The sequence below is a fragment of the Cotesia glomerata genome, linkage group LG5, assembly GCF_020080835.1.
Source record: "Cotesia glomerata isolate CgM1 linkage group LG5, MPM_Cglom_v2.3, whole genome shotgun sequence".
Classification (NCBI taxonomy): Eukaryota; Metazoa; Arthropoda; class Insecta; order Hymenoptera; family Braconidae; genus Cotesia; species Cotesia glomerata.
The window spans coordinates 1,530,802-1,544,982 of record NC_058162.1 but is presented as its reverse complement, the minus strand read 5'-3'; the positions used below and the strand labels follow the sequence as shown (position 1 = coordinate 1,544,982).

The following is a 14,181-nucleotide window of genomic DNA, read 5'->3' as shown; positions in this document are numbered from 1 at the left end:
GGTCTTTTATCTTAAATACTTGAAGAATATTTTGAATATCGATACTGTCATTCTAATACGTCGTATCTCACAAAATGTTTTTGAAGAATAGAATCACAACACTATTATGCAAGTTAAATTAAAAATTTAAAAGTCAAATAATTTAATAACTATTTTTAAATAAATATTTTCATCCGTTTAATCCCATTTAATCAATGTTAAAAATTAAAAATCAACTGTTTTTACCGTCCGTAAAATTTTCTAAATGTGGGATACGACGTATTAGAATGGAAGTATCGATGTGGTAAAAAAAATAAATAAATGTAGATATATTAAAATGAATATAAATAGTGTATATTAAATATATTAATAAAATAAATAAATTTTACAATAACAATATTAATAATAAAACTGTGTTGAAAAATAATTAAAATTTAAATTAACAAATTTGCAGAATAAATTGAGTATTGTACAAAAAAATAGTAACTTAAATCCAATTAAGAGTTGTAAAAAATCTAATTTAATTTTAAAATTCTAAGATTTTATTTTTATATATTTCAATAAATTTTATTACTTTATCAAAGCATTGTAAGCAATTAAAAATCAGAATAAAAAATTTCTTTTTTTTAAATTACCTGTGAATAATTTTTCAGTTATATTATCAGTATGAAATTCTTAATAAAGTTAGAGAGTTGTTTCTTTTTTAATCTAAATGACTTAGGAAAAGTTAAAACAGTGGTAACTTTATTGAGAATTTACTGTATATTAAAACTAAAATATAAATCTGAGGGTCAGTTTTTCAAACCAGGATAAAATTTTATCCACTTTTAAAATATATCTATATATTTTATATTTATAGATATACTGGCAATAATAATTTTATCCTGGATAAAATTTTATCTCGAATTGAAAAACTGGCCTTGAATATGCACAATTAAAAATAAATATATTTTTAACCATCATTGCTTTGTTTCATAGCAAAATAAGCGCTTTGAAGTTCCCGTAAATTACTTTCCAACGTAGCTACTTCATCAAATTTACATTCTGCTTTAGCTTGTTTTATATACGATCGTAAATTACTCATTTGTTCGATAATTGGGTCAATCGAGGCCGAAGGAAGTATAGCTACAGCTCCAGAGGGTGTCCAGCCTTGAGATGTCTCCATTAAAGCCTACAAGTTATAATAAATAAATAAATTAATTAATTAAAATTATTTTGATTAATTGAAAAAAAAAATCAATTAATTAATTTTACCTCATTATTTTTAACTGGTGTAATGTTTTGTGAGTTTTTATGATCTACTTTATAATCTCTGCGTCTTTCTTTAAGAGTTTCCTCAATTTCTAATTGCCTTTCATAAGCAATCCTTTCTTCTATTTTCTGCCGGCGACTTTCTTGCAAAGCAAGGTACTCTTCTTCTGACGGCAGCGAAGGAATAGTCAACAATTGTTCCTTAAGAAATATCATAGCTGAGGCACGAATCATCTGATGAAGTTTCAGAGCTTGACCTTGAGGAGGATTGTCAATATCTGTCGTTCCGATCGCGAGAATTTTTTTACTTATATTATCAACATTTTCTCCAACTTTAGCGATTTTAATCCTCAATATTTGTGCATCGCGTAAATCATACGTCATTTCTCCTTTAGACAATGATTCCCACATTTTGTTGTACATTGTCATAAAACGCATCGCTTCTTCCATGTAAGTTCTCATCGTTTCATAGAATTTTGAAATAATTGGTTTGCTAAGGTGTCTTACTTTCAACTTTTCACGCGCATCTAAAAGATTTTTACAGTGGAAACATAATCGGAAATACTGTTCACCACCTGCTCGATCATTCACAAGTGATAAAACACTGTTGAGACTTCCACTTGAGGGAGAACGTGCTAGTTTTGAAAGTCCTATTCCTGCTCGGATGATTCTATCTGCCAATGGAGACTCTGATGAAGTTGGAGACACTGCTGAATCATCTACTGATATCGGGCTGGTCATTTTACCTGAAAAATTTATTTTACAATTATTGCTAATAATTATTAAAATAACTAGCAATTTTGCAGTCACTATGTGACTGCCGTGACTTGTAAATTGTAAATAAATGAATTTTGCTTTATTAAATAATGACTTTGGTTAAATTGCACTGTACTTTGTCAATTATTGATATTTTTAAAGATATAAGCTCATCTTGATGTTATACTCATCAAGAGATTTCATTTGAGTACCCACATGCATTTTTGATATATTTTTCATAGATACATATATACATATATATATAAATATATGAAATATATGAAAAATTGATGTGGGTACTCAAATGAAAGGTCTTGATGAGTGTAACATCTAGATGAGGTTGTATCTTTAAAAATGTCAGTAGTTGACAAGATACAAGGTCATTTCTTAATTATTGATGTTTTTCAAGATATAAGCTCATCCCGATGTTACACTCATCAAGAGCTTTCATTTGAGTACCCACATGCATTTTTGATATATTTTTCATATATACATATACATAATATATATAAATATATAAAATATATGAAAAATTGATGTGGGTACTCAAATGAAAGGTCTTGATGAATGTAACATCGGGATGAGCTTATATCTTTAAAAATGTCAATAGTTTACAAGATACAAGGTCATTTCTTAATTATTGATGTTTTTCAAGATATAAGCTCATCCCGATGTTACACTCATCAAGAGCTTTCATTTGAGTACCCACATGCATTTTTGATATATTTTTCATATATACATATACATAATATATATAAATATATAAAATATATGAAAAATTGATGTGGGTACTCAAATGAAAGGTCTTGATGAATGTAACATCGGGATGAGCTTATATCTTTAAAAATGTCAATAGTTTACAAGATACAAGATCATTTCTTAATTATGTATCTAGAGATAGAGAATTTTCGAATGAAGCCTAAAAACTTATCATCATTCTAAAAATCATGAAATAACATTTAAAATAACTTACGGGCATCAATAAGAGATAGAAATTCAGTACAATCATGACACATTACAGCACCACATAAACGGCAGTGATGTTTTCGTCTAGCTAAATGAAAACTACGTGCACAGTTTGGACATAATTTAACATCCTTGTCGTCAATCCAATGTACAATATTCCTTTCGTGAACTAAAACAATAAATTTAAATTTAAATTACTTACTTATAAATGTAATTTGATATATAGAGTATTTTTATGATTCATTTTTTTATAATTGTAAATACTTTTCCGGTCAACTGGATCTGACGGCAAATTCAACAACAATTTGTCTAATCTTATTAAAAGTTTGTTTGTTTCCGTTGAGTATCTTTCTAGTTTGGCATTCCTAATATCTCGAAAGTAAACTGTGTAAGATTTAGTAGCTCCAATATCTTGAGGACCCCAATTAATCTCCGGACTCTGCTGTTTTTCTCGAATTGGCAGGTTTTGAGAAAAATTGTTGGGAATTTCATCTTGTTTAAGAATTTTCTTCTTGGCTTTTCCAAAAAGATCTGTACAAAAATAAATTATAATAAATTTATCATTCAAATATTTTTTTTTTGACATTTGTCATTCGTAACCTTTTAAAATTTATTACCTTCATTGATTTAAAAGATAAAAATTACCTTTGAGCGATTTTAATATTTCCGGATCATCATTATGATCTTCTTCAAAATGTTTTGTTAATTGACATGGTTTTTTGAAATCTGTCATACATACTGGACATAAAAATCCTTCTAGAATTGGGACATTTTCAGCCATTGTGTCAATTTATTAATTTATTTTTATCATTTTTTATTAAATTTAATTTATTTTAAATTGATCAATAAATATAATTAAAAAAGTGAGGCGTAGCTTTACATAATTTGTTATTTTATAATAATTATCACAATAATCGAAAAATTAATCTTCTTACTGATAATAAATACACAAAATACACCATAGTGCGCTCATTAATCAGAGATCTACTCTATACTTATGTGCTGCGCAGTATATAATGTCGTACCTTACGTTGATAAAGAAAAAAATCTGTCATTTTATTTTTTAAACATATTCTTATTGCAGGTTTTATGTTTGAAATAAAATATACAATTATAATTCACAAAAATTATTTATTAAAATGGTTACGAAATGGTTTGTTACATTTTTATTTAAATGTCAATAACAATACATTTTTATTTAATGATACTGAAGTTAGCTAACAGCTGTTAATTTTTGTTTAAAAAATGATACTGAAGTTAGCAAACAGCTGTCAATTTTTTTAATTTTTATAACAAATCAACAATAAAAAAAAATATTTCTTAAAAATGTTCACTTGTAATTTTTTTATTAAAATTTTGTTATCGTGATTTAAATGTTATAAAAGTCATGACATTAAAGTTAGCAGTCGCTTGACAATTTTTTTTTTTTAATAAATAAATTTGCTCCGAAAAATTATTTCTAAAAAATTGGATTTTTAATTTTTTTAATTTTCTAAATGTCAATTTTTTTTTCTCATTTTCTTTGACATAATTTATTTATTAAAATAATTCATGAAAATTAAGTTAGCCGACATCTAAAAATGTTTAGAATTTTTTTTATTGAATAAATTATTGCAAAAGAATTTTTTTTAAAAATTGCATGTGTTAAAAACTTGAAAAACAATAAGTGCATTTTTTAAAAAATATTTTTTAGCTTTAATTTAATAAATGAAACAAAATTTTTAAATTGAAAATGTCGGCTAACTTTAGTATTATAAAAAATACTTAAAATTATAAAATGTCTGCTAACATAATTTTCATATAAAAGTCCAAAAAATTGACAATGTCTTTTAATTTCAGCATCATTAAAAAAATGCTTTAAATAATGTTTTTTTTTTTTTTAATTTTCACTTATAGAATTTGTTTCTTAAATTTTATTTCATAACAATTAAATTGCTATAAAATTATAAAAAAATTTCTAATGTTAGTTAACTTCAGTGTCTTTAAAAATTAAAATAGTTAACACACTAACTATTACAACAGTTATATTTGTTTTGTAAATAAACAGGTATTCTAAATTTTTATTCTATTCACTCTTATTTTTAATATTAAAAGATTTTTTAGCACCATTAAAATTTTAAAAAACGTCAAAAAAAGTTTTTCTCTTTTTTTAATTCTACAATTATCGCTAACGTTATTATTGCACTGAGCCTTAGAAAAATTTTAATAATTTACTATTAAGGCCAATACTTTTTATTATCATACAAAAAATATGATATAATAATTATAAAATATTGAAAGATTGCACAAAAATATTATTTAAAAACTTACAAAATAAAATTTTATTAATTTTATTAATTCAGTACCTTCAAAATTTAATCCAAGCCTGTAAATAGGGTTTAGATATATTTCCATTAAATATTTAAAAATTTTATTTTGAGAATTAACTCACAGATTGACCCAATTTAATTAAAAAAATTTTTAATCCAACAGTATGCCCATATAATTAGTAACAATAAAATGACCTCATTGCATTTTAATACTAAATGATGCTATCAAAAGTAAGTGTAATTAAAAGCATAATTGTACTGAATAATTATTAATTAGTATTAATAACAATAATTAATGTTATGGACCCTGACATCCGAAAAAAAATGATTAAACTAAATTACTTCGCAATTGTTATAATAAAATATAAACAATTAAATAATTGTAAAACTATATTAGAAATTTTTTGTTAAACTTCAGAAAAAAGAAAATAATTAATTTTTAATTAATAAGTATTTTACGTGGCAGTAAAATTTTTAATGTAATTAGTCATTAGTTCAACAAAACAAATCAAGGGTATTTCTTAGTTTAAATTAGATATAAAACTAAATCATATATTCTAATATTGGTACCAAGGCTGACGACGAACCCAACGTAGTTTCATTCCCGAGGCCGTACGAATCTTTATACTTGCACACTCGGCAGCTCTTACTGTCTCCTTTACGCTCTGCATAAGATTTTGCGCGTTTCCGACAAGCATGTCAGTTGCTTCTTGATCCTCCTCCGTACCTAGACAATTAATTATTTATTAGTAAAATAATAAAAAAATTTTTTTCCATAAATATATCATTAAAATTTTCCTAAATAATTTTTTTATTTAAATTAACTAATTATTTAGCTTTAAATAAAAAAATAAGTTGCAAAGCAAAATTTTATTTTAAAATATTTAAATCTCTAAAAAAAAATTTGTAATTATAAAAATAGCGAATCAGTTAATTATTTCAAGACTTACTGATTCCAATCAATCCACCTGTAAAAATACCGGCATGCAAAACAATGAGACCGAATAAGAGACAAAACAGATCAATTTAATAATTCCTATATTATACTTAATATTTAACGCAAATTTTAAATTTAATAAATAAATTCATGCAGTTGAAGTAATTTTTTTTTATTCAGAGCATGCATTAAAAAATAAACATGTACACGCATATATGAAATGAATGCAAACACGCGTTATATACAGCTTTTTTACCATATAGCATCAGTTCTTCCCAGGTGGGGAGCGTTTCTATGCACAAAAAAACATTGTTTATTTATTATGAAAATGAATTAAGTTAACATGAATAAGATTCATCCGTTTCTTGTTAAAATGTTAATATTTTAAATTAATCATTTGTTATATTTTTTTTTTCATTCACAATTAAGCTAAATTTAATAATGATCACGAATTAAAAGCCGCGGAATTTATATATTAATGTTCAACTAGATAATTTACATTATTTAATTTATTAGATGATAAGGCATTATTTTTTCAATTAAAAATTATTTATTAAAATAAATAAATAAATAATTTACCTTGAGCACCAAGCATTGTCGCTTTTACAGTCGATAGAATCTTCAATTGAGTTCCTATTGTCGGAATTCTTTCACATACTTGAAGCAAGTTCTAAAAAAAAAAAAATTTTTTTCAATATTTTATAAACATAATAGAATTTTATAAGCATAAAAAAAATTTTTTTAATATTTTATAAACATAAAAAATTTTTTTTTAATATTTTATAAACATAAAAAAATTTTAGAAGATTAAATAATAAAGTACCGTGCGAATACGCTTATCAGTGCACTCTCGAGCCAATTCTTTAGCTAAACGTGTAACTTCCTGTGATGCTTCAGCAATAGCTTTAGCACAAGCAATCAAATCACGTTTATTACCACCTTCGCCTCGAACTAAACCAGAAAGACGAGCCATCAAAATAGCCATTTTTTTAGCAGCAGCAATAATATCATTATCTTTGCTAGACCACTGACGAACTTCTTGATGAAGACCATGAGCTGCCATCTAAAATTAATTATTTAATTTTTAATAAACTTCTGCATAAGTATAAAATATAATTAAAAATTTTATTTATTAAAAAAATATACCATAATTGGTTGATTAGGTTGAGGAGCATGCATAAACATCTCGTCTTCATCATCAGTCTCTGGTGGTGGTGGTCTTGGAGGGGCTATCTCTCCCCCTGGTAAAGGAGGTCTAGGTGGTGCCATTTCTTAAAAACAAAAAAATTTTTTTTAATTAGTAAAATTCTAATTGGTTGATAAAATTTAATCATGCATAACACTCATAAACACCAAAATGCAGCTTGCTCTGAAAATTCAAACAAGTTATTTTATCTTACCATATTTATCCTCAATGTAATTATCGTAACATCCTTGACAATACATGCAGCATTTAAAAAAAACAATTAAATTTTTTTTTTTAATCAGTCAAAACTTTTTTAAAGGGAGAAACTATAACATGCGTTGATAAGAAATGAATGAGATGAAATTGGGTGAATTAAAAAAATTATATTGACGAGCAATCCGCGAAGCTTTTAAAAAAAAAAAAATATTTCTTAGAAATAATTGAGGCGGCTTTTTTTAACTTTCGTTATTGAGTTGAATTACCTCCGGGTTGAACCGTTTTCTCAAAGTTGTTGTCAGAGGCTAGTTCCTGGTATAGCAGATCTGGATTATCTCCTGATAAGAAATTACAGTTAATGTTTCGAGAAAAAAAAATATTCCGTTTTTTTTTTTTACGTCGCTACGATTTTTTTAGCGAATTTAATAAATTTATAGGGGTTTATTTTCTATTCTAATACCTCCACGTGCCCATTTAGGCAACGGACTGATGGAACGATGCTGCGATTTGTCAGCATTAAATGTCGGGCTGACCGCGCTCAAGTGGCTGGGTGACGGCTGATTCTTCAAAGGTTCACCGACTGATAGTTAACAAAATTTCATCAAAAAATTAAGCAATAAAAAATTACTGCGTCGATTAACTAATTATGCTTAATATACATATAAAACAAATTACCATGACAATGAGTGAATGACATGATTTTTACGAATATCAAAACATTAAATTTAGGTATTTAAAAGTACACTAAAAAATTTTAATTATCACTTAAATTGAATGATTAACAAACTAAAAAAAAATCAAAAATTTTCCGTAAAAAAACACAATTATATTCTTGAAAATTAATTATACCTTTATCTGTAAAGTAAGTGTGCCGAGGTACGGGCACTTTATCCACTGAAATAATTTTATAATTATTTAAATTATTTTACTATAAAGTTATAAATAAAAATAGTATTATAATGACTCGTTAGTAGTTTAATATAAAAATTAAAATAATAAATATATTAAACATACCATCGCTAATATGCAGTTGCGAAATGTCCGGAGAAGTTCTTTGATCAGGATGCAAAGCTTTGCGAACTTGACCCACGCTATTTAAAAGCTAAGAATAACAACAATTATTAAATAATTGGTATTTTGAATTATAAAAAAAAAAAATAAGGTAAATATTTACAAGTGGGGTCAACCATTTTAATATTGATATATTTTTTTTTAAATATATAGAAAAATGAACAATTAAAAAAAAAAAAGTTGGTTATTACAATTTTAATAAATTTTCAAAAAAATTTACAAATTTTTTAGAAAATTGTGATATTCAAATTTTTTTTTAAATTGTACGTTTATATACTTTTAAAAAAAAAATCTAAAAAAGATAAAATAGAAATTTTATCCAAAAATATGAGCCAACATTTTTTCCAATTTTTTCCGGAAGATAAAAAAAGTTATCGAAATCTTTATTTTTTTCTTTTACGACATTTTTTATCATAAATGCGCCGTAAAAACAAGCAGTATCAAAGAAAAAATTAAAAAATGTTAATTTTTCACTTAGTTATTGTCCAAAATGGGGTTGACCCACTTGTAAATAATTACCAAAAAAAATAATAATATTTACAGCACGATTGCTTTCCCTCCAATGTGAAATAGACGGCCCATCAGTGATATTCATAGCGACGGCTTTAGCATCCTGGACCATGGGAGTAACACAGTGCTGAAGAACATCAGCAGTTTGATTAACCCGTTGAATAAACGACAAATCTTCACTATTGTCGCTCTCTTGCTTAGCGACAAGAATAACTCGATTGGCTAAGCGCGCGATAGCAGCGGTATTATCAACCATTTTTTGTGGATGTTGCTTAGCAATGGCTTCTTCACAAAGGAAAGTATGTTTCTGCATTTGTTCCTCGGACGTACGGATAAAATCAGCGCTATCAGTGGCTTCATCACAAAGCGCTCTTGTGCGCTGCATCGTCTCAGCATACTGCTGACGCAAATTTTCAAAGTGCTCATCAGCAGCTTTGCTTTCCGGATAGCTCATTCTGATGCGTCCAGCATTGACCAATTGCGGGGTCAATGATTCGACCTGAGAAGCGCTGTTTAACAGAGCTTCAGCTAATTTTTTATTGCCACTGCTACCACCAGCAGCTACCATACGCGCTGTTTTAACAGCTCGGTTTGAAAAGATCTGAAGCGCGTGAGTTTTGTCGTTGAAATTTTGCTCACGTCCTGGAGTACCTTCGGGAGTTAAAACCGCGTCGGTAAATTGCTTGAGTGGTGTTGTAATGTCAATAAAATCTTCAACCACTCGCGACACGACTGCTTGTTGAATACGATTTTTCAGCTCATAAAGCTTTTGTGATAATTGTCGGGCGATCTCTTGCGCTCGTGGCGTATTTCCTTGACCATAAGCACACATATCTGCCAACTGGCGTGATAAGTTCTCAACTTCATCGCAAAGTTGGAGAATTTCTGCTTTATGAATACCTGGAAGGCCTTCAGCTACCTGGAAGAAATTAAATTCTAGTAATTGTAATTTTATAAATAAATATAACGCGTTCCAGATGCCATAAGGGCGTATACCGGCAAAAAGTACCGGTGAAAAGCCATGAGGGCGTATAATAAATTTTTTTTAGACAGAAAAAATAATAGAATTTTTATTAACAATAAAAATTTTTTTAGGAAACCATATTTTTTCATAAAATGTGCAGAAATGCAAAAAAAAAATTTTTCTTCGAACTAAAAATTTTTTTTTCTGTCCAAAAAAATTTTTAGTTCAGAGAAAAATTTTTTTTTGCATTTCTGCACATTTCATACAAAAATACGTTGATTTCCGAAAAAAAAATTTTTTTGAGAAACTACATATTTTTTCATGAAACGTGCAGAAATGAAAAAAAAATTTTTTCTCTGAACTAAAAATTTTTTTTGGACTTAGAAAAAAAAATAGGATTTTTATTATACGCCCTTATAATTCCCGGGTGCCATTATAATTTTTATACGCCCTTATGGCATCTGTAACACGATATGTCTAATATAAATAATTAATTTTAATAGTTACATTTTTATAGATTCTTCTACACAATAACAAACTTACGTAAGGCAAACTTTGCTGATTCTATCCATTTGCAGCACAAATGAGTAGCATTTTATAAAACGTAAAAATTTTTCAATAAAAAAAAATACAATAGCACTTACTTTTTTTCCTTCGTGAATAATCATAGCTATGGCACGCTGTCCGAGCCCTTTATCATCATGTTGAGGGTTCAACAGCCATTTATTGGCTTGCTCAAGTCGACCAGCGACAGTGTGAGCTGTTTGGGCTGTTCCTGATTTGTCAACAGCAACAATTGCTGAAGCTACCGAAGAACGGAGATCATTGAGCTTCTCTTTAATTCCCCGAGCAAGCGATTCTGCTTGTACAGACGTTCCTTTTCCGTCCTGACGTAATTCACAAAGTGCATTAGTCATGGTTGCCAATTGCGATGTAATTTTTGACATAGCTTCAGATTGTGAGGGTGACAAATACCGATCGGCGAGTTTGTTTGCTTGTTCGATTATTTGGCGCAAACTTTTTTCACCAACTCCACCTTGCATTGCTCGACCGTCGTCCAGCCAATCATGGGCGGTTCTTACTCGGGATTCTATGGCACTTTGAGCTTTTTTCAACACCTAAAACATATTAATAAAAATTAAAATTAAATTTAATTAATTAAAAAATTAAATAATTATTTTTATTTAAAAATATTGAAATAAAATAAAATAATGCTTATAATAAAATTTATTGACTAAAAATTTACCGTCAATTGATCAGCATCCCACTCTTCTTCATCATAAGTTGTTAATTGAAGCACACGAATAATTTCATTTAATTCATCAGACATACGACTGGAAAGATAATTGCGATTTTCTGCAGCTTCTTCAGCGCCTCTGCCTCCCTGAGATATAATATGAATGAATATTTTCATCGAACAAATTAAAATAGGCGCCAGAGTTTTAACTTGATCCAAACAACGAATTAAAATTTCACGATGAACTTGATGAGTCAATTCTTTTTCTCTTGCACCCACTTCACGTGAGACTTTGCTCAAACACGGGCTGAGATTTTTTAAGAAATGAACTAAGTCCTCCATTGTTTCGATAACTTCTGTTACAGCCAAGTAATCCAAGACTCTTTTACATTCTCTAATTATTTTTCGGACTTCGCTTTCATCAAAACACAGAAGCAGAGAACTGGTGCCTTGAAGAATACCTCTAGAGCCTTCAATCAGTTTTTTTCTGAAATAATTTCATTTTTATTATTTAATTAATTTATTAATTATTTAATTAATTTTTATTATAACTACCTGGCAGGTCCAGAGTACGGATCATGCTTCAGCAATGCCGAAGCCTCTTCAAGAAGTCTTGAAGCACCTTCAACACGTTGGAGCGCAGCCGGCATGTCTTGTTTAAGCAGCGCATCATCCGAAGAATTAATTGTTTCTTTTCCGACCTATTTAAAAATTTCATATCATTTTTTTTTATTGATTAAAATTTTATCAGAGAAAATAATTATTTAATTAAACAAACATACTTTTACGAGATTCGTAACTGCCATGCTGACGGCGTACACAGGCCGCTCCAAATCTGGCATTGCATTTCCATCTTCAGCTTCTTCATGAAGAATAACAAGTCTTGAAACCTAAACAAAAATTTTTTTAATTAATATTTATTTTAATACTTTAAAATTATGAATCGTTTTTTAAAAAATAAAATACAAGCATCAGAAATTTTAATTCTTTTAAAAGAGATTAAAAAAAAATTAGGAATTTTTTAAATTAAAAATTATAAGTTTGAATCTATTTTAAAAATATATCCAGTTTAAATTATTAACAAAAATATATCAGCGTACAGATAAGGGAATCGATTTTATGTTTAGTTCTTATTGAACTCTCAATTACTCAAGTGACCTTGAAGGAAATTTATGATCTACAACCATACGAATAAATTATTAAATATGTGGGTAGCATTAAAAAAAAAAAAAAAAAAAAATTTATTTGACATAAAAAATAATTGTGGTCTAGTGAAATTGCGGAAGTTGTTATGACTCGCAAAAACATATTTTAGGAATAGAAACTTAGTCATAAATTTTAATGTAGTCAGCTTATTGACAGAAAAATAATTAAAATATTTTAGTGATAAAATATTTTAATTTTATCTCGGTATTTTTATCAGTGGATTTAAATTTGGAGCAAGTTGTTAAACTTGGACTTAATTAAATTAATATTTTAATGTAAGTAGAAATTAAATTACGGTAACGATGGTACCATGAACAACGCCTAGCAATTGGCTAACGTACGTTGAGACCAAAAGTTATGACGTATTCTAAAAATAATAATGATCCAAATAAAAGTTCATCTGGGGAGAAGTTACTTCGACGGTAAAAACTTTGAAGGTTTTATTACACAATGTTAATATTTTTGAATTAAAATATTTTTATTTTTTTTTTTTTTTTAAATGCTACCCTGCTGGAGTATAAAATTATGAAACCTAGGATTAAATTATTAAGTCATATTTTGAACCTGAAAATAAAAATTTATTTTTTTTTTAAACAATATAAATAAAATAGAATAAAAAAAATTTATGTTAATAATTGGAAAGCATTCACATCATCGTGAATCACAATGTCAATGCTCATAAATGGTAAACGATTAAATAATTGCTATTTCAATAGAATCGTTCATGAATAAAAATTAATAGAATGATTTTTTTTTCTAACATTTTTTTTAGCTCCAAACTAATCATTCTTATGATATCATCAATTAAAGAATTAAAGCTCCAATAATTAAAAATTACTATAAAAAGATGTGTATATTTTGAAATGACAGGAATTGTGTGGGTGCTAAAAAAAAAAAACAAACATTTTTTAACCTTGTCACCACAAATTTCGTAATAATAAACATGCAATATTGTATTTTTATGTAAACATTATTTATAAATATATAAAAAAAAAAAAATTACAAAATTACTCTGTGGTGAGAAAAGTAAAAATAAAGCAATTGTTATGATTGAAGCTTTTAAATACAGTAGAAAAAATTATTTACCTGCTGCGCTACGGGCTCGAGGATGCTTTCAATAGTTTTTGTATGAAAAACAGGCATTTTTTATAAATTTATCTATTTTTTATTTTATAAAATAGATTTTTTTTTATTGTTAATTTTAAATGACACAAAGATGAATTCTTGAGTTGAAAAAAAACTCCAAGTTCAAAAAGTGGTAACAAAAATAGTTTTCAACCATTAACAAAAAAGAGTTTTTTTTTTCTGTAAAAAAAATCACTTAGAAACTTGAATAAAAGACGTCAAGTCTACGGTGGTGTGTAAACTCAATATGCTTGAAAAAAAAACTTAGCTGTGCACACGGCAGTCTGTGGAATGCTGTGGAATGATGCAAATTTTTGTTACAATGGTCAAAAGACAGTAGTGGGCTTATTTTACCGGTTAATTATCTGACAATTAACTGTCGTTGACTTTTACGCTATCTACAATTTTTCTGGATCTGAAAAATAATTTAAAAATTCATTAAAAAGTTATAAAAATTATTTTTACACA

The 14,181-nt window shown here is 27.3% G+C and overlaps 3 protein-coding genes across 17 annotated transcripts in view; all 3 read right to left on the bottom strand.

The window, feature by feature from the left end:
- Window positions 1-14,181, bottom strand: part of LOC123265426 (G patch domain-containing protein 1 homolog) — a 32,177-nt gene that overhangs the window by 6,343 nt on the left and 11,653 nt on the right. The gene's annotated exons all lie outside the window — the stretch shown is intronic.
- On the bottom strand, window positions 611-3,938 carry LOC123265440 (rabenosyn-5). 2 transcript variants are annotated; one of them, XM_044729220.1, is made up of 6 exons: window positions 3,598-3,938; window positions 3,217-3,483; window positions 2,960-3,121; window positions 1,234-1,976; window positions 901-1,150; window positions 611-764 (listed from the first exon to the last, which is right to left on the bottom strand). In XM_044729220.1, the coding sequence occupies exons 1-5, from the start codon at window positions 3,731-3,733 to the stop codon at window positions 932-934; spliced, it is 1,527 nt and encodes a 508-aa protein (XP_044585155.1). In that variant the 5' UTR covers window positions 3,734-3,938; the 3' UTR covers window positions 611-764; window positions 901-931. The 2 variants fall into 2 exon arrangements, with proteins under 2 accessions (XP_044585155.1, XP_044585154.1); XM_044729219.1 differs by lacking the exon at window positions 611-764 and having other exon boundaries at window positions 861-1,150.
- On the bottom strand, window positions 5,817-14,054 carry LOC123265428 (vinculin). 11 transcript variants are annotated; one of them, XM_044729175.1, is made up of 17 exons: window positions 13,675-14,054; window positions 12,165-12,272; window positions 11,938-12,083; window positions 11,392-11,869; window positions 10,790-11,263; window positions 10,653-10,709; window positions 9,213-10,100; window positions 8,615-8,702; window positions 8,450-8,494; window positions 8,061-8,180; window positions 7,867-7,938; window positions 7,599-7,631; window positions 7,345-7,469; window positions 7,022-7,261; window positions 6,778-6,868; window positions 6,455-6,490; window positions 5,817-5,988 (listed from the first exon to the last, which is right to left on the bottom strand). In XM_044729175.1, exons 1-17 carry the CDS (start codon window positions 13,729-13,731, stop codon window positions 5,819-5,821), a joined length of 3,228 nt encoding a protein of 1,075 aa, XP_044585110.1. In that variant the 5' UTR covers window positions 13,732-14,054; the 3' UTR covers window positions 5,817-5,818. The 11 variants fall into 11 exon arrangements, with proteins under 11 accessions (XP_044585110.1, XP_044585114.1, XP_044585112.1 ...); XM_044729179.1 differs by having other exon boundaries at window positions 10,689-10,709; window positions 13,675-14,053; XM_044729177.1 differs by lacking the exon at window positions 7,599-7,631 and having other exon boundaries at window positions 13,675-14,053.